The 18,338-nt window shown below is 38.1% G+C and overlaps 1 protein-coding gene across 1 annotated transcript in view; it reads right to left on the bottom strand.

The window, feature by feature from the left end:
• Positions 1-297: 297 nt before the first annotated feature.
• Positions 298-18,338, bottom strand: part of LOC103131895 (serine/threonine-protein kinase N2) — a 50,137-nt gene continuing 32,096 nt past the window's right edge. The window contains exons 3-11 of the mRNA XM_007543632.2: positions 16,509-16,614; positions 14,410-14,558; positions 13,664-13,784; positions 8,442-8,587; positions 3,428-3,641; positions 1,772-1,966; positions 755-864; positions 516-659; positions 298-429 (exon numbers count right to left, since the gene is read on the bottom strand). Coding sequence (XP_007543694.1) covers positions 298-429; positions 516-659; positions 755-864; positions 1,772-1,966; positions 3,428-3,641; positions 8,442-8,587; positions 13,664-13,784; positions 14,410-14,558; positions 16,509-16,614 — 1,317 coding nt within the window. The remainder of the gene's footprint in view (positions 430-515; positions 660-754; positions 865-1,771; positions 1,967-3,427; positions 3,642-8,441; positions 8,588-13,663; positions 13,785-14,409; positions 14,559-16,508; positions 16,615-18,338) is intronic.

Raw genomic sequence — 18,338 nt, 5'->3', positions numbered from 1 at the left:
TCTGCAAATAAATACAACATTTTTGCTTGGAATTTCAGAGACGTGTTATTAGTAGTTCGTAAAAAAAAAGAACAAAGTTCGTTTTACTCCAATATATACCTATAAAGAGAAAAATCAGAGAAACTGATCAATTTAAGTGCTCTCTTATTATCTTGCAGAGCTGTAGATGGATGGTTGATATTTATGGTAGAATGACTTTTGGGAGAAGGGTTAGTCTCTCAAAAGAATAATTTTTTCTTCCAACTACTCCTTTTCATTCAAAACCTCTGTTTACATCAACATGTGACAAGTTCATTTTCAGCTGTATTTGAATGAAACGGACAAATAAATTAATGTTGAGTCTGTTCTCCCACCTTGCTGCTTTGAAAAGATTTTCTTCTGTCTTTGGAGGCGAGGAACTCGCTCGATGACCGGGTTAAAGAAGGTCACCTGGTGGACGAACACAGATAGCACAGACGACAGCTTGTTGGTAATTAGCACTGGATAAGTTAGCATGAAGGTAAAGATGGGCGTACCTCGGCCAGCAGCAGGCCCTGAGGCTCCAGCTCCAGCTGCACTCGGTGTTTCTGGTTGTCCAGGAACTCCTCCAGCTTCAGGTACTTCAGGGCGCAAAGTGAGCGATAATCCTTCCAGTAAACTGCGATCTCCAACTCTCTTGACTAAAACATTCATACTTGTATTACTCATTGCTACTTTTACGGTTTATATGTTCATGTAGACTTTTGGGAGTGCGCGCGTGTGTGTGTGTGCTGACCCTTTCCAGCTCTACAGTGAAGGTCTGATCCCAGGCCTGTTCTCCTACGGTCCTCCAGGCCGTCTGTCCGACCACGCTGTTGTCCAACTTCAGCACCGCGCTCACCTCAGCTACGAACAACAGAAATTACATCTATGAGACAAATTATACATTGGTTTTAAGAAAACGTGCACCTAACTTTGCCTCCATTGGTGGAAATGGCATAAAAATGGGCCACATTGTGTATTTTGTGGCAAATTTTAGTTCTTCTATTAGCTAAAGAGAGCAAACTGAGTCTCTTTGGCATTTTTTACCTTTATTTCCCCAACTATAATGCATTAATGAATATAAAGATGCAACTAACGATTATTTTAGTAATCAATTAATCTATTCTGATGATTAATCTGGTAAAAAAAAATACTGCCACATTCTGCAGAATTTCATTTTTATACAATGTTAGAAATATATAAAAAGCTGCAAACAAGTAATTAAATTCCTTTTTTAAATAATAAAATAAACATTCTATCGCTTAAAATGCGATACATTTTTGATCAAACATTCTGAATGTTTGATCAAAAAAAGCATCTGCAGCTAAAAAATACTCCAAACATCAACATGTAAAAAGCTTGTACCTTAGTACAGTAAAGACAAGACAAAACTAACATACAAATAACTTTTATGAAAGAATTAGGAGTTTGTTCTTAGTAAATAATTCATCAATATTGACGAAAAAGTGCGAGTTATAAGCAAAATAATCTGCCAGTGGAACAAAATATTTCCCCATAATCTAAGTTAAAATGTCTTGATCCACTGGAAGAGGATTTCACATACAACTTAAAGAATTATGGACTTAAAACAAGCCTGCTCTAATTAATAGCATGAATTTGAAGAATGGAAAGAATATATTAATTAGTTGAAGCAGGAAATTAAGGTTAAAACTATAATTTTAAAATATTTTGGAACAAATATCTCCCTGCAGACTTTGCAGCAGCTGGGTTAAATCATAAAACACCTCCTGAAATCAAGAGTAATGCTTACAGGAGAGTTCTTCAGTCTTGCTGGGCGTCTTCCCGCTGACAGAGCCGCTGCGTCCGTACAGTCCCTTGCTGCCTCTCATGAAGGACTTGGTGTCTCCAGGGCTGTAGCAGGGCAGCGTGACAGATGTCCCTTTGCTGCGGCCTGGGACGACCTCCAACAATCCAACGCAGCCCAGCAGCTGCACCTGCAGGGTGCCTGAGGACAGAGGGACAACAGCGCAGGTAGCAAACGACTGCAGGTCAGAGCACAGCAGGCCAAACAAACACAGTCATGCTAGTCCCACCTGCCAGCTTTTTATTCACATAGACAAGCATGGAAACTGCAAATTGGATTTTTCCATTTTGTCTCACAACTGTGGTTTTTATAGACTGCAGTTTAAGGCCAACTTGGACAGATTTGACGGCATCGTTGTGAAGGCGGGATAAAAGAAAAACAGTTCTGGAGCCACTGAGTATTTGCTTGATGATGGCATCTGAGAAATTGTAAAGTCGATTGATTGTTTCATAACTGATGACTGTGTGACGTTTATATTAGGGATGCACCGATTGCAATTCTCCGGCTGATCGCAGGTTACCGATCTTTTAAAAAGCCTAACCTGCCGAATCAGATTTTGGCCAATAATTTTTTTGTCTGAAATGTTGATCAATATAGCAAGAAAGTTGCTGAAGTAGCAACAGAGTTGGTGACCATTGTTAACTGCAAACGTGCAGAAATGACCTGGTGGACCAGTCTGTCAAAAAACCTTCCAGAGGACAGTGGTTGACTAAAATTGTCCGATCATCAATCTCCCCAAAATTTAAAAAAAAAAAAAACCTAGTTTTTGTGATTTAAAGCACTTTTGAACCGCCTTGCTGCTGAAATGTGCTATAAAATATACTTGATTTAAATTCCACCAAAAAATTTCTACATTTATTTAGCGTATGTATAAGAAACATGGACATTCTTTGATGTCAAAAAGTTGTAAATTTGCAAGAAATAAAACGTAAATTTTCCACCAACATTTTACCAAATTAACACCAACAAATTATCCGACACTGTAAAGTCAGAAATTTGCATTTAAAAAAGTTTATTAAGATTATGTCAGAGATTTACAACACGAAATGCGTATCTGGATATTTTCCAACGTGGTCCATCTGGGCTCTTTTCCTGCATCAGAACGACATTTCCTGGGTCCAGACTCGACATGAACGCCTCTAACAGGAACCATAACGCATGCCTGAGACAAGAGAAGAAGCAGCTCCAGCATGGCTGCTTCGGGTCAGCACCCTGGACGACAAGGTTCTGATAAAGAGCCTGCATTCAAACATTTACGCCGAAAAACATCCAGATGTTCATCTCCTGGATTTACCACTTTAACCTAGGAGGACTTCTGGCAGTTTTGGTCAAAAATATCTGACTTTATAATGTAAAAGAATATTGTACTTTTAATACAGCAGGTTTTTATTGTTATTCATTAAAAAAAATTGTTTTTACTACGAGAGGATATCCAAAATTTTAGTCATAAATGTGTGAAAACAACCAAGAAATTCCTGAATTTTTTGGTGAAAATGTACTCCTCCATGATCAGATTTTTTTATTTTTTCTACATCGGTCCTAATAATCCACAGTAGGTTAAGAAACACTCAATGTCCCTGTATTTATCAAGTGTTGGCCTACCGGTGAGAGGAGAGGGCTTGTTCAGGGTGCTGTATTGGTTCTGCAGATAGGGGGCGCCATGGCGGGAGCTGAAGGCCGGTGAGGAGGCCAGAACCAGCTCCTCCTTGATGATGCTGGACTTCGGATGGTCCTCTGGCAGTTCTGCCAAGCGCTGGTCCAAGGAGTCCCTGAGGAGGTCCAGCCGCTGAGATGCTTCACTGAGACGGGACTGAGCCTGGAATCAGCACAATATCAGTTACCAGCTATAAACTCATAACAAGTTAGCCAATTAAGTTAGCCACCTTCATTGCCTAACTTGTCAGGCAATGAGGGTGGCATTCACACCAGCCCTGCTTAGTCCGCTTTAATCAAACTGTAGGATGCTTCCCTAGAAAGTCCGGTTCGTTTGGGGAGGTGTGAATACGCAGCAGCTGAACTCTGATGGAACAAGAAAGTGAACTCTTATCCTCCTAAAAACCTCGGTTTCGGTTCGGTTCAAGTGAACTCTGGCACAGCTCAAAAGAAAATGTGAATGCAAACCGATCCAAAAGCAGGAAGTGGACTATACCGCACTGCATCCTGGATATATGGAAACAAAACAAACGTGGAAATCTAGCACTAGCAGGAGAAATAGCTCGTGGTGTTTTGCCAAAAACAAAAGAGAAATTCTACAACTACGACGCCGTTTTAGGGTCATTGAAGATAGAAAAAAAGGGAGGAGTACATTCTGCCAAATACTAGAAAAAGACTAAGATTGTAAGATTAATTTCTGTAATTTTCTAGAGAAAAACGTCTGAGGCTGAAAAGTCTCACACTTGCTAGAAAAANCATGTACTATTTTTATCCGTGAAATTACAATCATATTAACATCGGCTATTTAGTCGCATTTTATGCGGTTTAGTTAATATTCACCGTGAATCCAGATCCCATCACAGATTAAGCAGATAAATGCATCTACATTTTTCTCTTAGTGACAAAAAACAATGACTGAGGCCCCAATAACTTTTAATAAATTAAATTAAGCGAATTTACTTAAATTAGCATCACTTCACCCGCTGGGGTCTGAACGCAGTTCCTCCTGGTTCCCATCTGCAGAAAAATCTGCGCTAATTCATCAGTCAGTTGGATCTGTCTGATCCAAACGGATCAACTGAACCCTGTGAGGTTTTACCAGGATTTTTTATTTATTTATTTATTTGCGTGGTTTCGCTTCTCCGAAACGGACAGATGTTACGTCTGCAGCTCCTCCAGAGCGCCGCTCTCCTGGGTAACGTGAACCCAGAAGGCTCCATTTGTTAAAACCGCTGGATGAGTTACTCCCAGCGGTTTCTAAGTCTTCGCAGCGGTTGAGCAGCGGACTGCGCATGTTACAGTCTAATTAACTTTTGCATCGTCATTTATTTCCTCAAGATAAACTACTGGCTCCTCAAATGGATTAACACAACCAGGGGCGCAACTACATATTATTCAGGTGGATGCGAAAACATAAATGAACCATTTTTAATTTTGAAGTGTTGATTTTATTTTTGAAACCTTATTTATTGTAAACAGTTGATTTTATTTTTGAACCCTTATTTATTGTAAACTGTTGATTTTAATTTTGTATTGATTTTATTTTTGAAACCTTATTTTTATAAACTGTTGATTTTATTTTTGAACCCTTATTTATTGTAATGTGTTGATTTTATTTTTATATTGATTTTATTTTTGAACCCTTATTTATTGTGAAGTGTTGATTTTTGTATTGATTTTATTTTTGAACCCTTATTTATTGTGAAGTGTTGATTTTATTTTTGAACCCTTATTTATTGTGAAGTGTTGATTTTATTTTTGAACCCTTATTTATTTTTAAGTGTTGATTGTCTGAAAGACCTTACACATGAATTGCCCCATGTGGGGTTTGAACCGATGACCTCAGCATTACCAGCACGGTGCTCTAACCTGCTGAGCTAACTCACCTACCTTACAAANAAATACTAGAAAAAGACTAAGATTGTAAGATTAATTTCTGTAATTTTCTAGAGAAAAACGTCTGAGGCTGAAAAGTCTCACACTTGCTAGAAAAAACCCCTCAAATTTTGAGATTAAAATGGAAAATTTCTAGAAAAAAATTTCAAAGTTGATGTCAGAAATTTCTAGGAAAACAGATGGAAATTTCTAAGTTTCAAAAGTAAAACAACTAAATCTGCAAAAGAACTCGTTTGATTAGTTTGGATTGTTTGACAATGCAGTGACAAATCTAACAAATGTTTCAATTCTGGTTCCCAATCGTACAGACACCATCGTACACACATCAGGTGTGGAAACACCCTAAATCACATGTGTCAAACTCAAGGCCACATGTGGCCCGCCATGTCATTTTATCCGAAACGGACAGATGTTACGTCTGCAGCTCCTCCAGAAACGCCGCTCTCCTGGGTAACGTGAACCCAGAAGGCTCCATTTGTTAAATGAGTTTCTCCCAGCGGTTTCTAATTCTTCGCAGTCCGCAGTGGTTGAGCAGCGGACTGCGCATGTTACAGTCTAATTAACTTTTGCATCGTCATTTATTTCCTCAAGATAAACTACTGGCTCCTCAAATGGATTAACACAACCAGGGGCGCAACTAGATATTATTCAGGTGGATGCGAAAACATAAATGAACCATTTTTAATTTTGAAGTGTTGATTTTAATTTTGAAACCTTATTTATTGTAAACTGTTGATTTTATTTTTGAACCCTTTTTTATTTTAAAGTGTTGATTTTATTTTTGAACCCATTTCATTTTAAAGTGTTGATTTTATTTTTGAACCCATTTCATTTTAAAGTGTTGATTTTATTTTTGAACCATTTTTTGTTTTGAAGTGTTTTTATTTTTGAACCCTTTTTTTATAGTGTTGATTTTATTTTTGAACCTTTTTTTATAATGTTGATTTTATTTTTGAACTCTTATTTATTTTGAAGTATTGATTGTCTGAAAGGCCTTAGACATGAATTGACCTGTGTGGGGTTTGAACCGATGACCTCAGCATTACCAGCACTGTGCTCTAACCTGTTGAGCTAACTCACCTACCTTACAAGCTGATGAGTTTCCATGGATTTAAGAACTTACATGATCTTACCACAATGAAGATTTGATAAAAGTGCTTATATTCTAATGTTTTTCAAAACAACATACATATTATTTTATTTTCCAGAGATTTTGTATTTTGAAGTGTTGATATTATTTTTGAACCATTTTTAATTTTCAAGAGTTGATTGTATTACAGAGATATATTTTTTATTTTAATGTGTTAATTTTATTTTTGAACCATCTTTTATTTGTAACGATTGATTTTATTTCATAGCCATTTAGCCAAGTCTCTGCAGAACCATTTGTCTCTGCTAATGACATCTTCAATATAATTTTTTGATCCCAGTCTTAGTTTATGGACTGTAATGTGAAGTTGGGTACAAGCATAAGTCTGACAGTTTGTTCACCAAGTTACTTTGCTCTCTGAGAGGATCTGTAAGTATTTGACATTGTTCCATGCCCATCGTTGACATTAGTCTTTAACAAAATTTGGATCATCTACCAGGAACACTGCAAAGAGCATGAGTTCCTGTAGTGTAGTGGTTATCATGTTTGCTTCACACGCAGAAGTTCTCTGGTTTGAAACCAGACAGAAACAGACTTTGCATGTTCTATTCATCACAGGTGTTTTCTAAAGGTCAACAAGGGTTCTGTGGTGTCATGGTCTGTACTCTGAATCTAGGCATCTGAGTGTAAAACCTAAGTTGAAATTTTCATGTTGCATCTCACATCATCAACTTTGGAACCTCAAACTGAAACAAAGCAGAGAAGTTCAGTTCCTGTAGTGTAGTGGTTATCACGTTTGCTTTACACGCAAAAGGTCTCTGGTTCGAAACCAGACAGAAACAGTTTTTGTAGGTTATGCATCTTTTGGGGTGCAGTGAGACAATAAGAGTCTTCCCCTTTCGTGTTCCATGCCAAGTCGATTGGTTCATTTGCCAATCGACTTCAATGTAGGCTTCTTTGAAATCGAAGTTACTTTTCTTCAATTACCAATTGGCAGTTCTATGGCGTAATGCACATGTGTCAAACTCAAGGCCCGCGGGCCACATGTGGCCCCCCAGCATTTTATAGGCTGATGATTGACTTAAAATAGGTTTTGAGCACAAATTGACTACAAACTACATTTCAACCAAAGGTTTGTAATGCGCTTCCTAGCCAGACGCTCCAAAGCGTCCGGTCCATAACTCTGTCAGCTCCCGGTCAGAAAGACGCATTTAGTTCAGAGACCATGAGATGATATTCAGAAAGGATTTTTTTAATTAATTGATTTCAGTTGCCTCTGAGACTAAATTTTTGCGTAAAGTCTATAATGTCTGCCCATGTGACTTGTTTTTATTATTTGTTTGCTCACCTTTAAACACTGATTTAAATGTTGTAATTTTTAAACTGAGCAGTAATTTTTACATCCATGGAAACTCAAATGTAATATTTAAAACGTCAATACATAAAATCAGTTATTTAGCAATATGAGGTGATGTTTAATTTATTTTCAACATTGTATTTTTATACATTTATGCTGGGGGTGCCTAAATAGTTTTCCAGAACTACCATCTGCAACTTTAGATGAATTCCTTCTCTAACACACCTGGACCATTGACTCATTATAAGCCTCTACAGACCTGAATGAGGGAAGTCAACCTTTAGTTTGGGGTGTGTTTTAGCAGGGATGCCCTACGTCAATGTGGCCCATTGAGGGTGGCCAATATGCTGAAGTGGCCCTCGGTGAAATTGAGTTTGACACCCCTGCCCTAAATGGCCTTTCAGGGGTAAGGCCCATTACATAGTACTATCAAAAACAGAAGTGATCTAAATAAACACCTCAAGAGACACATTAACACATTTAAAAAACCTTAAAACACAGGATGGGAGCGAGCAGAGCATGTTTTCTTTGAACGAACCAATGGAAAGGCCTGAAACTGCGTCAGCTACAGACGCAGCTCAGCGCTTTGACGTGTGTGAGCTGAAACTGTTTGGTCCCACCTCAGACAGCGCCTTCTTGTCCTGAACCTTGTTGGCCCCGAGGAGACGCAGGACATTTTTGGCCCCCTCGGCGACGGCGTGCTCCACCCGGTAGTGATGTCTCAGCTCTTCGATGCGCAGCTCCACCCCACAGAGGTCGTGGTTCCCTGTGAGAAACAAACAGCAGTGATGACAGTCACCAACTTCAGCTTCACATGAGGCGTCTCATCAGTCGGATGTTCGAGGCTCTCTGCATTGTAGCAAACTCCCCTGTGGATCCCGAGTTTGGTTAATGGCTTAATGCATGTTGTGCATTACACAAGAGTAAGAGAGCAAAGACATTAAGGCGTCTGACGGAAGATAACCAACATTAAAATCCAACCACTGATTGCTAATAGAAGCACAACTTAAACAGCAAATGGAGCAACTAAAACCCTCTCATGTCTCTGTAACTCCAGCATTGTGTCACTGAATAATTGTGGCAAAACATGAAGGATTTTATCATTTATTTAAACAACTTTGTTCTATTAGAAAATATGAATTCGCTCTAAACCAGAGGTCTGCAACCTGTGGCTCCACAGCTGCCTGTGACCCTCCACTGTGACTTATATTGATTAATCAAAATCCTAAAATTTATTGGTCATTTTAAAAAATAGTGTCTTTAGCAGCTGAAAGCCAGATTTTAAAGTAAAAATCCAGAGGAAAAAAAAAACTGAATTTTGAGAATAAAGTTAAAATTCTGAGATTAAAGTCAGAATTTAGATTTTTAATTCTATTCTGAGTAAAGAATTTTCTGAATTTTTTTCTCAGCATTCTGAGCTAAAAAAGTCAGAATTCAGTGAAAAAGTCTGAATTTTGCAATGAAAACAAAAATTCTGAGGCTCAGGTATGAATTCTGAGATTCAAGTAGAATTTCTAAGATTCAAGTCCAAATTGAGGAAAGAAAATGATAATTCTATGAAAAACGTCAAAATGTTACAATTAAAATTACAATTCTGAGAGAAAAAATGAGAAAAAATGCAAAAAAGTCAAAATTCTGAGATTCAAGTTCAAATTCTGAGGAAATAGTCTGAATTTTGCAAATAGAATGACAATTTTGAGATTCAAGTCTGAATTTTGAGGGAAAAAACGTCTGAATCCTGAGAATAAAAGTCAGATTTTTTTTTTAATTTGTGTCCTAATCCTCTTCCATAGTACGTGGCAAATTTGCTTTCGTAGTATTTCGGTGTATTTTTAACCCCAGGAGTTGCAGAAGAGGGCAAAGTATTGCCGTCGTCATGCAGAGCGGCGCATTTCCATTTACCCCTGACTCTGAGCAACTGGCTATTTATCTCACCACAGGGAGGTAATGAAGTGCTAATGGAAGCCCGGGGAAAGCAGAGAACGAGGAGCGGCGCTCTCAGGTCCGCAGTCAAAACACTGTTGAGCTCCTTCACTTGAGAAGCAGACACAGGATCAGATCCAATCGCACCCGTGAAGCAAATTCCCAGCGAAGTGGGAATCTTAATGGCACAGCAGGCAATAAACTCAATGGAGCAGAGTAGAGGTGGGAGATAAGCAACAAACAGGGTAATTAGCCTTTAACAAGGTGTGTTTGACTTTCAAAATCCAGAGTAGGTTTCTGAAGATCAGCTTTTCAAAGCCTTGTCAGAGACGAGACAAGAGAGGAAGGAGAGAAGGTGGTGGAGGAAAGCAATGTGGGTCCTTTCTTCTCCAAATAAGGTGTTGCGCCTGGAGCCCAGACCCGGCTAGACGACCCTCCAGACGGGGCGTGGTGCCTGGAGACGGTGTGTGTACTGCACACAACTCCGGCCCAGAATGGTGTAAATAAGACAGACAGAGGCTGCCTCTCCAGCTGGAGGAGGAAAAACTAAATTTATTTATGCAACGTTGCCAAATCCCACAGAAGTTTCTGATGTGTGAAAAGTATTTGAGGTCAAACATGGAGGTCTCTCCCTGGTGAGCGTGCCGCACACACAGAATGACCTCTAAGAACAGCAGGAAAGTGTCTCGTAAAATTATTCACACCCCCAGTCTTTGTTTCAGACCAACACAAACCTCAATGTATTTTAATGGGATAAATTGAAACGATTAATCGCTTTTTGAAATAATCGTCAACTCAATTAGTCATTAACAGACTCAAAAAATGTCAAAATGCTTAAACAACATTCTCACAGGAACGATTAACCAAATCAATTACAAAAATATATATGTTTTGCACTTAAGGTAAAATCCCAAAACTCCTCAAGTAGTTTTGGCTTCACTAGTTCAGATTCTGTAAAATAAAATAAATAAAAATCCTATTATGCACCCTTTGCTATCCATCAATCGGTTAATCCAAAAATAATCAACAGATTAACAAACCTGCAATGTATTGATGTTAATTGGAATAAAAATGTCTGAGCTTTTCACATGTTTATGTTGGATGTATCTTTTAGCTGCAGATTTATTGTTCACTAAAAATGATCAAGGATTATAACATTTTAAGCAATAAAAAGTTGTTTTTTCTTGAAAAAAAGAGGAAATTTATATGTTTATTTGTATCTCTTACTGCATTTTGAAACTTTTATAAAATGGGACTAAATTAAAAAAAAAAAAATCCAAAGGTGACAATTTTTAAAAATCCAATTAACTGATTATTGCGTCAGAATAATTGATTACTAAAATAATTGTTAGTTGCACCTCTATGGTAAACCCACACAAAGTAAAATGGAAGAAAACTTTGACAAAGGCATTCCCACTGATTTTACTTCAGACAGAGAGAAAAAATGTGTTTTTTATTAGATGCATGAAAATATCTGGTTTCAAATTTAGACTTTTAATGAAGCATTTTATTATAAAACTGTGTTTGAACATAAACCACTTTCAAGAACTTTACACACAAATCAAGCACTTTCCAAACCTTGAAAACACCTATTTGACATTAAAATATGAACCCTCGCTCACCATAATCTTAACTGCACGACAATTCAAATGGAAAACCGGTAAACAAATAAAACTTCCTTCAAATGCTCAGATTACCCAGGTTGTTCAGTATTAGAGAACAACGCTAAAGAAGAAACAAAATATCTGTTCAACTCTGCTCTGCAGAAATGGAAATAATTCCTCACATCATCAAAAACCTGCAGGTTTTCCACATGAAGGACATGGATGAATAAAGCATGCCCCTAAAAGGCCTCCAGTAATCTCTACTTGCACCTAAAAAGACACTCGGCAGCCGTCGGCTCCCTCACTCTGATATCAGCAGAAAAGTCCAGATTCCCCCTAAAATCTGGGATTTTTCTCCTTTTCTGTCCCGTTTTACTCTCTAAAAGCCTCCTGGGTTCTGGATGACCCTCATCAATCTTCTCATATTTCCAGCAGGAGGGTTTAAATGTCCACCGGCTTCCTCTTGCCAGCAGTGAACAGTCGTATTAAGTTTTTTACATGCTTAAGGGTAAAATCAGAAGGATAAGATGCTTCAGGCCCTGATTAATGTGCCAGGTGGGCGGCTTTTTGTTTTGCTCGCTTCCATGTAAGGCCCACCTCACCTTCACACAGAGCGAGCGCTCTGCTGTGCCTCAACCTGAGCCCTCCTCTTCATCTTCCTCCGCACACACACCCAGCAGAGCCATGTGAGGACAGAGAGCGGCCCCCTTCATTGATCTGTTTATGCTGCTGTGTGTCTGCCGTGCTCAGGGCGGAGCTGAAGAAAACCAGGCTCAAATGACAACATGAAGGTGAAAAAAATAAAAAATAAATAAAAGAGCTGACCTGTCACTGCCAGCTGATAACTGTTAGAAAGCAAAAACACTGAATTTACAATCCTACAGCCGCTTAGCAAATAAAGCTGCTAAATATATTTGGTTTTAAACTGTTTTTGTTCAGCCACCTTTACAGCTGCTAGTTTTTTTTTGTTTGTTGCATGTTTTTAACAACTTTAAACATTTAGAGACTGAAATTTGTCTCCTGTTGTTCTTTGAAAGCAGTTCAAGCTCAGTTTAGATTTATAGCCAGACCAGAAATCTGGGCCGACTCGGGCCAAAATAATTTGTTGATGGTCGGATTCGGGCTTCTGTGGAAGACCAAACGAGAATGCACAATATAAAGTTGTGTTGATTCATTTATTGTAGTCTGAATAAGAGTTGGCAGCTCACCCTGCTGAGGAAAGAAAGAAACGCACACCCAACCGGCTCCGCTCCTATCAATCACACATCCCAGAGGATTTACACTCGACTCACCCTGAGGTTGCAACAAGCGACAAAATGGAGCTGAAAGTTCTTAAACAAAAGCTAAAAACAGGAAAAGCTACACTTACTTTGCTTAGACAGATGATGATATAAAAATGAAAAGAAGCAAAATCCTAATTAAAATGATTATTCAGGTTTATTTTGGGTGCAAGTTGGAATTTTTTTATGCCCGATCTAAACTCTAATCAGATTGAGTAGAGTGTGTATGAACAGCAGCTCAAAGAGGTTCAAAGATTGTTAATTTAACTTAGGTCTGAACTTTGACTAGACCATTTTGACAGATGAATGTGTTTTGGTCTAAACAGTTCTGACTGGATGGTTGGGGTTGTTCTCCTTCAGGAAGGTCAACCTCTGACCTCTGAGGATTGCCGTCTCTTAGTTTTCTTTCATCACCATGAATGTAAGTGACTGATTTCAATGCAAATTATCAGTGTTCTAATAAAGCACTAGCTAAGTCTGATGTCATTTTATTTCATTTAGTCTCATCAAACCAGAAAGCCTTTTTCGACATGTTGCTTGTGAAACAGGATTTCTTGCTCTGAAAAATGCACTCTTCCTTCTTTATTTAGGGGTGTCAGAATACAAATGGCACCCCTCATTATCAAAATTTTACCTTACTTTTCCTTCTACTTCATAATCTTATCCTCCCTGGTGTTGACCTAACACCTAAAGTCTAAATTAAACTGCAACATAAAAACTGTGGAAACGTCCAAAGGTAAAAGTTACGAACTCTGCCTGCATTAGACGCCATTAAGCAATTAAATTTCCTGATTTCATGTGTAAAATGAATGAATAAAGTGTTTCTTGTCACTTGTCCTGCAAACAGTGAACTGAAAAACCAACAAGCAGGCATAAAAATTAAACACATTTTCCCCACATATTGCTTGTTTGGTGTCCGATCCAGAACTTTTGCACTGGTGAGTTTAACACAAAAAAAAAACAATAAAGTCCAGAGCAGCATCTGCAGAACAGAAACCCCTCAAACAACAGCAGAGGAGGGATTTCTCTACTCACCCTGTGTGTCCTCTGTGTGCTCAGTGGCCTGCACGGCTTTCCGTATTTGCATCCGGATGATGTCGATTTTGGTTTTGCTGTCCTGCAGCATCTGCTGGGCCGTCTGCAACATTTTCTTATCCTGAAAACAGAAACAAGAAGAAAGTCACATGAAACGGTTCAGACTAAATCACAGAGTTTACCGTTACATGTCAGCTACAAAAACTGTGAGGGAAGCAGAAGTGTAAGAGTGACATCAAAACTAAAAACAAAAACCGACGCTGTATGAAAAGGGAAGGGAGAAAAAGACGGAGAAGGATTTAGGTTGTATGTTTTATTATAGTCTGAGTTAGCAGACGGCACATTGTTCGTTCTCAGCCACCTGGGGAGACGATGTGATGGATGTGTCCTTTACCCTGCTGAACGTGACACTGCGACTTTAGTATGTGTGTGTGTGTGTGTGTGTGTGTTTGTTTCTATTACCTTGTGGGCCCATTTTCCTGATACTACGTTGTGGGGACCCACTGCTCCTTGTAGGGAAACGCTGTTGTTGGATCAGGGGTCAGATTTAGGACTAAGGTGTGAATTGAGTTTTGAGTAAGGTTAGGTATGTAATGGATGGGGTTAGGATATGAGTAAGGGTAAGGCTGTAGAAATGAATGGAAGTCAATGGAAAGTCCCCACAAAGATAGCCACGCAAACATGTGTGTTTATGTGTGTGTTTATGTGTGCATGCGTGTGGTGTGTCAAGGGAAACATTCCTCTACCTTTGTTGATCCGTTGGCGTAGATGGGGATCATATTCTCCACCCCCTGTTTGACTTTGAGCTCGATGTTGAGCTGCCTCTCCAGGGCGGCGATGCGCTCCTTGTGGGCTGACGTGCGGCTCTCCGCCCCTGGAGACCTGGGACACTCATCTGTGGAAAGACGGCAAGGTTTGAGTTGAGACGATAAAATAAGGAGCAGGATGGTGGTTCACACGGTGGGGGAAAAAGAAGAAATTACTCCACTGGGAATTCAATGGACCATCTAAAAATATGAGACTATACTTGGGTAACAAAAGCAAAGTTTGACATTTTCAAAAAGATTCAGTGTGGCAATAAGTCTGAAAAGGTCTGCAGTAAATATGTACGTGCAGTCAAAATGCTCCAAGGGTTTGGGTTGTTATTAAAAAAGCATTTTATTTTGTAAAAGAATAAAGTTGCATTGCATTTATTAATCAAGATGAATGAGCACTAGATTTGCTTCCCTAATCAAAATTTAAGTTAAAGTTGTTTACATTTTTTAAGCCTCAAACACAAATACATGTTTTTACCATGTCCATTATTTGAACTATTAAAAAATGATGAATAAAGGAAACAATTTCACTAAGATTAGCACAAAAAAACTTATATGCAACACGGCTGACAAATATGATCAAAAATAAAAAAAGAAAATCTATAGACTTGGACAAATTTGTTGGCATCCTTGGAACAGATATGTAAAATCAACCTGACAACAAATTCATCTCCTCTTGCAGTAGCATCATCTCAAATGGAAACATTTTCTTAGAAACATCCAACTTTTAATTTGAGTGCAGGAAAAAAGACATGTTAGGAAACAATTGTTCCTAAATAAAAAGACTATTGTCCATAATTATTTCTTTAAAATATGAATTAACAGAATACATTTTTTTGGATATTTCACTTTATGTTGATGAGTTTTTCTGCGAATGTTTCAATATGGATCCATGACTTTCTGTTTCAATAAATTACAAATATGATGCAACACAAATGTTAACAGGTTAACATCCAGTTAAAGACCCTGTAAACTTTAGTAAACTCTACAGGCCCTGTTAGTAAACTCTACAGGGTCTTTAAATGGAACCATGAAATTTGGTCAGATTAAAGTAAGGGTGATTTCATACTTGATAGTTCAGTCGACTCTGATCGATTGAGGACCAAAATGTGCAACATTCGTTATATTTTCAGCTGGTGCGGTTCATTTTCACACTACACTGTGTCAAACAAACCAAATGCTTTGAAAAATCTGTTCACCTTCTCGCCTGTGGAGGCGCTGCAGCAAGAAATACTGAAGGAAACGACATGAAAGCTTCAGAAGAAGACACTGAGCGTAACTTCCTTCTTTTCAAAATGTAATGATTTCTCTTTTGTCTTCTGTAAAAGACCATGAGCCGTTTCTCCCTTTAGCGCTAGACTTGCGCATTTGTTTTGGTCATATTTACCCAGAATTCCCTGCATTGTAGTTTGCTTCCAGCTTTTGGAGCAGCGTCTGGTCCACTTGGCATTCACATATGCATTCAAACCGCACCAGAGTTCACTTCTACCAAACCAAGACCTTCATTTTTAGGCAGATCAGAGTTTGTTGTTTTGTTTCACAACAGAGTTCGGTTACCCTTTCACCTCCCCAAACGAACCAAACTTTCTACGCTAACAAACTGGAGTTCCATTGAAGCAGGGTTGGAGTGAATGCACCCTAAGATTTAGTTTGTCACAAGCAAAAACTCCAGGTAGGTTTGGTATGAAACAAAGAATCAACATGTGGAGAAAGCCTCATGTCCAATGTGAAGCATAGTAGTGGATCTGTGATCCTGTGGGGCCCTGTCAGAGTGCATCATGAACTCTTTAAAATACCAAGAAATTTTAAATCAAAATCTATTGGACTCAGAAAATATGTTATTACTGGCTCACCAAACACAAAAGCTGCTTTACTCTGTGGCTATGTCAGTCCTGAGTCCTACCTGCAATTTGTTGATTCACAATAATCTTAAAAATACACAAAACAATGTAAGCTAGAGCAATTCTTTTTATAAAAATGGAGTGAAATAATGAATTGATTATTAAAAACAAGCGATCATAACGGTGTACCTTTGCTCTCCTCTCCTCCCTTCACCACGATGTGAGCGTCCAGCTCCTGCAGCTGAGCGTGTAGATTGTCCAGCTTTCGGTTCGAAGAGCGCAGCTGACTGTCCACCTACAGGCAAAGAAAAGAAGAAACAGCATGAAGCTGTTATTTATTTATAGATATAGGACATCATTCAGCATTACTTCCTCTGAGAAACTATCGGAGTATAACTCAAATTAAGGAATCATCTGTTCAAAGTATGCAGTCTTAAACAAGAAGCAGATAGAAAATAAAACAAGTTTTGTTTATCAAACTACCAAAGGAATAATTAATCCAAAGTGAAGAACAATTTTATTCTGCAGGCGACATAATTCTCTTCTCACTCTAATCCAACAGATTTAGCTAAAAGCTTTTGTACTGCTCCACCATTAATCCTAAATTTAACCTAATTGGATACCTTCACACCCACCTTAAAAATCAATTAGTCGAAAGAATAACAGAGTACCTCAGAATATAAACAGCACAGGGCCTTAAAAAGCATTAATAAGACTTAAGCATCCACATTTTGTCACATTACAACTAAAATCTTAAACCAGATATTCCTACTTTAATTTCTTGACAACTGAAAAATATTTTTATTGCTTCCTTTTAATAATAAAATTAAACAAATTCTTTCTCCCTCCTGATCTGTGGATTTTAGGCTAATGCTACATTTTGGGAAGTTTGCAGCTATGGCATATTCTCTTTCTGGTGACACTGGTTGTTTAATGTTGCATAAAAATAACAAAAAGTGAAGAGATTGGAATGTAATTGAGAAGCTGTTTTTGTTGCCAAAGCTGTGAGATGGAAATTATTAAAATGTTGCATCACCTTAAAAAAAGCTGGACACAGTCCTCCAGTGAACTCAAACTAGGACATTATCATTGTTCACATATTTGATTATTTATTGCAAGTCACATTATTGAATTCATCTAGATTTTCACAGGTTTTATTAATGTTATGCAGCCATAATTCAGACTCAAAATGTTGGAGCTGCGTTCACAAAGCAGGTCTCAGTGATCTATTCTGATTTTTTTGCAGAAATCTGATTATTTGTGTGGTTTTTCATGCTACTAATTAAATGTGACCTGATATTGAGCTTTTAGCTCATCATGATGATGCAGCAACAGTCTTCAGTCAGAAGTCCTTTCAGATTAGTTGACTGCTACTGGAAATCCTTCCTAACACAGCAGCATCACCATCAACAACAACTCTTTGAAGATACATGAATGATACGAATGGAAACAACATTTAATTTCTCTTTGGAATAAATAAAGTATTTTTGAATTAAAATGTTCCTTTCTCTACGTTTTCAGTTTATCATCTTCCACAGACAGGTATGTTACACCCAAACATTCACAGCGATTTATTGTACTGGAGGAATTGATGATTTTGATTAAGGAAGCACGATATATCTGAACTGACATCGGTATCGACTGATAACGGTCATTTTATAATATATCGGTATTGCTTTGATAAATAAAACTGGGCTGATATTAATGACCAATATTTATTTCCGTCTTGTTGTCGTTTGTTTCTAAATGGGGAGCAGAGGAAGTTAGCTATGTGACAAGTGATGCAGAAGAGGATTGTGGGCATCTTAACTGAAGAAGTGGTTAAGTTAGTGTGTGGTTGTTTCTTTCAAGGTGTCAAAAAGGTGGCGAAACGTATACAATATAAGTTATCGGCCATAACAGCAAATTCAATATCCTATATTGGACCAAATTTTCTTATCGGTGCATCCATGATTTTTTCCCCCCCATTTCTATTCATAAATTTTGACATGTAGTTTGACATAAACAGGTTAAGATACA

Source organism: Poecilia formosa, unplaced genomic scaffold (genome assembly GCF_000485575.1).
Source record: "Poecilia formosa unplaced genomic scaffold, Poecilia_formosa-5.1.2 Scaffold868, whole genome shotgun sequence".
Lineage (NCBI taxonomy): Eukaryota > Metazoa > Chordata > Actinopteri > Cyprinodontiformes > Poeciliidae > Poecilia > Poecilia formosa.
The sequence above is the reverse complement of the archived record's forward strand: the minus strand, read 5'-3'. Positions and strand labels throughout refer to the sequence as shown.